Consider the following 6977-nt stretch of genomic DNA (forward strand, 5'->3'; position numbering starts at 1 on the left):
ATTATTATTTGTTTTATCAATACAACAAAAATAAACCACAATCCATTACTACATTTTTGTCAATAATATTACCATTAATATTAATACAGTACAGGTGATGTATTATCCTATAATTATTAATTTCATAATACTTATTACCATCATCATTAATTCAGGTACGTACTTCATTCTTGCATTGCCATATTATTGGGGTTTTTTTTTATTACCATTAGCAATATGAATAATGATTATTATCAAAATTATTATTATTATCATCAATATTTTTATTATGATTATTATAATATTACTGAAGTATCACTATTATTACGGTAGGCGTTAATAAATTAGTAGTTATAAATTATTTCAGGTACTTTTACGTTTGCGTAATATTTGTTAATTGATATTCTTGTGTTGTGCGTGTTCAACAAACTTGACGTTGATTATCATTCATTGCAGGCTGGACGCACACCACTACATTGGTGTCTACAGAATGAGAGGCTGACGCACGAGCAACACAAGGAACTCGCAATTCTCAGTATCACCTTTGGCGCGTCGGTGACAATAAAAGATAGGGTAATGTACAGAAAAATGAAATGCATCAAAAGAATATCAGTCAATGACCTTAATACAACAACTGTATATGAAACTACTTGAAACATTTTTACTAATTAAAACCAACATAATAAATATAAATTCAAACAAAATTAAATCGAAAAAAAAAAATCATACGAGTAATAATGTTGATTTTTAAAAAGTTTTAGAAGTATGAGTTTAATAATGTTTATTATCAATTAACTGGATGGTAATTTACAACATAATTATAATGTCGTGATGATAACATTGTCGAGTGTTCATTAGATATATTATTTTTATTATTATCTTTGAGTATTTAACCAAACTATATCACTGTTTTCCGTTTATTTGGTTTTTAATTGTCTTGCAATGGAATGAATCATCGCGTGCTCGTGTCTGTTATTGCAGTATGGAAAGACGCCTCTTGATTTGTATGATGATAACGAATGTAAAGGATACGAAGAAACCACGAGAAGTGAAAAGAAACAAGATTTAAAAGAATTACTTGAAAGTACGTTGATTGACATATTACATATCTGTGGAATCAAATCTTCAAACTCTATTTAAAACAGTACTTATCATACATCCGTATTACGTTTGACATTTGAAATTCTACACAATTAATTTATTATTTCCACATTTTGATTATCGTAAAAAGGTTTATTTCATCGTAAATATTCAAAAATATAATTAAAAAAGAAAATACTAAATATTGTTGTTATGTTTGTACATAAATTAGAACTATCAACTCCATCAGAGATTTTAGCCAGGGGTCCCGATGCCGTCAAAGCATTCAAAGATGCACTTAAAAACGGCGAAATAACAGTTGTTAATTCAAGACTGATGTTTCTTGGTCAAGAGGGTTCCGGGAAAACCTCTTGTGTTAAAGCCATGCTGGGAAAACAGTAAGTACAACAAAAAGCCTTGTATTAATCCAAAAAATTGTATTTTTATATTATATGGATCATTATTTCCCTTGCCTTCCTTTTTAATCGGTTTCAATATTTTTACGTGCAGTACAGTCCGTGCGTTTTCTACTGCAATTTAACTTTCAATATTCTTTGCTTTTTGTCGTGCACGCGCTTGTCTGCTGCGCGTCCGTTTACTTGTAACTTTCTGAAAGTAAGCTTGTTGCTATGCAACGAGTCGATTGTAAGCATGGAATGAGAAAATGGAAATACTGTACTTTATTGGATTTCAAGTTGAACAGTAAATAGACCTACGAGTTATTTTTGTGTCAGGAAAAGTATGTATAACTTGTTAATTACTTATCTTTTGTAATAATTATTATTATCATCAGTGTATTTATTATCTAATTGTTATTGTTATTACCTACAGAATTATCATCATCATTGTAATCACTTTATATAGTGATTATAATAATGGTTATGATTATATTTTTATTGTTAACAAGGACTTATAAGTCGTTGTTATACAGTGTTATTTTATTCAATTAAGGGCCTATTTTTATTTTATTAATTCTGGCAAAACAGACAACAAAATAAAGCATTACAAATACACAAAAAAAATCAGAAAGTCACAAACATAAAGAATAATTAGCTGAGCTAGGGGCCAGCAAAAGTGGAACCCATGTCATTTCATCTTAGAGGTGACGTGCTGCTCCCAAAAAATGGAATAAAATAATAATAATAATAATAATAATAATAATAATAATAATGATAATTATTATTATTATTATTATTATTATTATTATTGTTATTATTTTATTATTAGGCTTATTATTATTATTATTAATGATAAATCAATATCGAACATTTAAAAATCATTAAAATATTTTTTTAACTTACATTTAAACAAAAGAAAATTAATAGATATAATAAAATAATTTCGAATATCCATATTGAGGTTACTCCACAATCCAGTTGGAATTGAAAATTTTGAAGAGTCAGTTTTAGATTTTAAATGTTTAAATGTTAAAAGTTAAGGATGACGATTATTAATAATTAATTTTAAACTCGCATGGGAGGAATAACGTAAGCGATAAATATTTAATAGGCCGATACTAAAACATCGTGGAATACTGGGCAAAATCATCAATCCATCACATAAATGCCCTCCAGTACGTACCGCTATTTTTACAACACCTTTAAATTTTACAGCCAACCTAAATATAGTCAAACATTTTTCCTACCGATTGACTACGGTTATCTTCATAAATGCCCTGCTTCGAGGCTCAGTTCTGCATATTTTTTTTAAATTCTAAATTTATTTTTAGAGCACATTACCAATTTTTATCCTGATCGTTTCGAAATAATTTTGCCAGGGCAAACATCATTCCTCACATGTAGATTTGCACACATATAGTCCGTATACCAATAGTACTGTACCCTCTTATCCAGGTTCTTGGTAGTACTGTTCTCAGTACTATGTCTCAATTTCTATATGACAACTGATGTGTGGCATGTCTTAGGCCCTACTGTATAAATATATATGCCTGACACCGATGATGATATCATAAGTGTATGTCTACGAACGACGCATTGCCTGTTATGAGATATAATTAAATTAAACATTTAATTCTATATCTATATTCTTCAACTGTGATGAATTTACAATTAATTTTTAATAACTTTAAAACAAGTTCGAATGAGAAAAAATATTCCCCGATATTAAAAAGTAAATAATAACTTTCCTGTATTCAATTATAGATCCTATTGACTCAATTATCTTTATATTTATTATGACATTGTAAATTTCAATAATAGATTTAATAAGGAAGAGCCGTCAACCGATGGTATTGTTACAACTAAAACTGTCTTTCAAACTGTCGGTGAGGATTACAACATTTGGGAGGAGCAGAAGGATGTAGACGGTATGATTCTATAAATAAGAAACTTGATGTACACCGGTAATGTCGTTTAACAACCTTCAGAACATTTTAAAATATTTACAATAAATACTTAGGCCTATTTTGATAATTCAATCTGATATATATTTTTTCAATAACTTCTCATTGTTGTCCCATAATTCTACAGAGATTGAACGAACTAAACAGGTACGCGAACACGCTATCGCTACGAATGTAGCAAAGACGTTCGATTTCACTGCTTCTACGTCCTCATCTGATCGTGGAAGGATAGCATTTCCATCTACGTCCGCATCTCCTCTCGAAGGAACATCAGCTGCATCTGTATCAGAAATTGATCCCAGAAAAAAGTCATCTTTATCCCCTGTGTTTATCAGACGGTTTAAAGGTAGATATTTATTAATGTTAATCTAGTTTTGCTCGACTTGGGTTTGTTTTTTGTATAAGTTGTGAGTTCATATGATCCATTTCTATTTATTGTTGTTGTTGCGTTCAGTGGCGTGACGATGCCGTCGGGGCCCTGTGGCTTTCTGAGACTATTATTTTGATTGCCAATCGTTGTAGTCTAAAAGCACAATTTGGACCATGCTAAGCTCTGAAAATTCTCCCGTGAACACTACCAAACTTGGACTAGGACCGAGGCCTTATAGTCGCCCCCTTTGTTTCGGTTTCCACGTCCGACATGTCAGACCCCTTGTAGGCAAATTTCTGGAGCCACCGCTGGGTCCTTTTTAGGTGTCATTCTGTAATTTCATCGTGAAATTTTTGATTTTCTCGTTTTTTATTCATGTTTTACTTTGTTATTCTATTTTTTTAATGACGAATAAAATGATATAATATCAGTGATGGATCCAGGAATTTTAAATAGAGATGACCAGGGATAAACTTTGAGAGATTGAGCGTAAACCACATCAGCCCTGGTTGAGGCTGATCTAATAACGTTTATGATTGTGGCACTTCTGGATGGCGGGAGATGCCACAGATTTAAAATTGTAATATAATTTGATTTTCATCTCCATTAAAACAAATGACAAATTTAGTTATTGCAAATTATTGCAAATTTCAATAATAGATTTAATAAGGAAGAGCCCTCAACCGATGGTATTGTTACAACTAAAACTGTCTTTCAAACTGTCGGTGAGGATTACAGCATATGGGAGGAGCAGAAAGATGTAGACGGTATGATTTTATAAATAAGAAACTTGATGTACACCGGTAATGTCGTTTAACAACCTTCAGAACATTTTAAAATATTTACAATAAATACTTAGGCCTATTTTGATAATTCAATTTGATATATATTTTTTGATAACTTCTCATTGCTGTGCCATTCTACAGAGATTGAACGAACTAAACAGGTACGCGAACACGCTATCGCTACGAATGTAGCAAAGACGTTCGATTTCACTGCTTCTACGTCCTCATCTGATCGTGGAAGGATAGCATTTCCATCTACGTCCGCATCTGCTCTCGAAGGAACATCAGCTGCATCTGTATCAGCAATTGATCCCAGAAAAAAGTCTTCTATATATCATCGGTTTATGCGACTATTTAAAGGTAGATTTATTTAAAATGTTTAGACCTACCATAGTTGTCTCTGGGGCCTTGAGAATCACATTGTTTAAAAGTTGTAGAGTTCATATAATCGATCTCTAATTATATTGTTTGTGCTACTTTAAATACAGGTCGTCGATTTACTGTAATTGATATAATTCTGTTAAATTTCATCGCTATTATCATGATAACAATCATAATCATATTAACAAGAACCACCACAACCATCGTCACAACCACAATACTAAGAGAATGTTTCACACTTACAGTTCATTGTCATGTATTTTTAGGCAAAAGTGTATCTGAGGACACTGGAGTATCCACCAATGGAAAAGGTGTGTCTCAGGACACAGGGGTATCCACTAATGGAAAAGGTGTGTCTGCGGACACAGGAGTACCCACCAATGGAAAAGGTGTGTCTCAGGACACAGCAGTATCCACCAGTGGAAAAGGTGTATCTCAGCACACAGGAGTATCGAGCAATCAGCTTATGACATATGAAATACGAAAGAAAGTCATTGACAAACTTGCAAACAAGAGTTCTGGGCCGAGTGACGTAACTTGTATATGGGACTATGCCGGTCAACTTGATTATTATATTACTCACCGGGTAAGTGGACATTCTGTAAAACAATCAGTGCAGTGATTGGTCATATCATCGTGCACACAGCACTGAATATCGATTGCACTGTACTGCAAAACAACAGTGAACTGTTTTTCCTTTTTTTTCATTTTATTTTATAGTACATTTATGTTTATTATGTAATTTGTTCCATGTACCAAGAATTTGATTTGTAATATTTTTGTGATGACGATGTAATAATAATAATAATAATAATAATAATTTATTTATTCCAACCATCTTTATAGTGGGATTGACCCTTCCACTTAGGCTGATATTCAGGGCCCTCTGCATGATAAAATCTGAAACAATAAAGATAAAGTCAAAAATCAAGTTTTATAACAGATACATTCCTCACTAAACAAATTAATCTAGGTTCAGCATATACTTTTAAAAATAATAAATCGATTAAAATTTTGGAAATTGGACCTACTAATTATTATCATTGCATTACATTGAATAGTGAGTACCATTGCACTGAGAACAAAAACAAATGATTATTAGGCAACTGAAGCCACTGGTGTCCCCTATGACAACGTAGCATAGCATCATTAATGATGTGAGAGTTTTCCTGTTTTTCCTATTGGTTTGTGTGTGTTGAAATTTAAGAACAGGCTCCTATAGGCAGCTTTAGAAAATTATTAATGAATGAAATCAATGCTTTATTTCAGGCAACATGTCTATATAAAAATAATAGAAGGCAGATTAGTGATAATAAAACCACATACTTAAGCATCAATTAAGTATGTGACGCCAAACGTGCATTAATAATTATAAAAATAATAATACTTTATCAACATCGTGTGTATATAGCTCACTTTAAGAGACTATAGAATATTAGTATGTGTTCAACTTATACCTTAGTTAGGCTACGTGTCTATATCCCTATCCTTAATATGGTTTAACAATCCGCTGATCTTTTTTCTTCCAGTTTTTTCTTACAGATGTGACATCTTATGGAGTTGTATTCAGTTTGCTAGACGCTTTGGATGAATTAGCAAAGCCAAGAGATCCCCAAAAAGTAAATGAATCAGTTAAATATTCCAGTGAATTTATGAAATGCAGTAGTTTAAGTAGAATTACATTATTTAATAATGAAAAAAAAGAAAATATAGGCGTCAATACAAATATCTATCAAAGGCGCTGAGTGGGGAATAACCATCTGAAATAATTTTCGCAAATCCCACTTTATAAATTATGTGATTTTTTTTTTGCATATTTCTAGGGATTTCTTGAGATGACAAATCTGCAATCGATCTTATTTTGGATAAGGTCAATATTTGAACACGCTGTACTGCTACATGGCTCTGAATCAAAGAATGTGATCAAAGGAATGATAGCATCACCGACGATTAGTCTAATTGGGACGCACATGGATCTGCTACCGGGAAGTGATGCTGAGAAGCAGGCTAAGGTGAGATA

The 6977-nt window shown here is 32.0% G+C and overlaps 1 protein-coding gene across 1 annotated transcript in view; it reads left to right on the top strand.

The window, feature by feature from the left end:
* Window positions 1-480: 480 nt before the first annotated feature.
* LOC117102237 (probable serine/threonine-protein kinase roco6) overlaps window positions 481-6977 on the top strand; it is a 9234-nt gene continuing 2737 nt past the window's right edge. The window contains exons 1-7 of the mRNA XM_033242460.1: window positions 481-1063; window positions 1292-1457; window positions 3279-3385; window positions 3549-3767; window positions 5224-5543; window positions 6487-6576; window positions 6781-6969. Coding sequence (XP_033098351.1) covers window positions 1396-1457; window positions 3279-3385; window positions 3549-3767; window positions 5224-5543; window positions 6487-6576; window positions 6781-6969 — 987 coding nt within the window. The 5' untranslated portion in view covers window positions 481-1063; window positions 1292-1395. The remainder of the gene's footprint in view (window positions 1064-1291; window positions 1458-3278; window positions 3386-3548; window positions 3768-5223; window positions 5544-6486; window positions 6577-6780; window positions 6970-6977) is intronic.

Source organism: Anneissia japonica, unplaced genomic scaffold (assembly GCF_011630105.1).
Source record: "Anneissia japonica isolate Jap-2015-1 unplaced genomic scaffold, ASM1163010v1 scaffold349_len21444_cov130, whole genome shotgun sequence".
In the NCBI taxonomy this organism is placed as follows: domain Eukaryota; kingdom Metazoa; phylum Echinodermata; class Crinoidea; order Comatulida; family Comatulidae; genus Anneissia; species Anneissia japonica.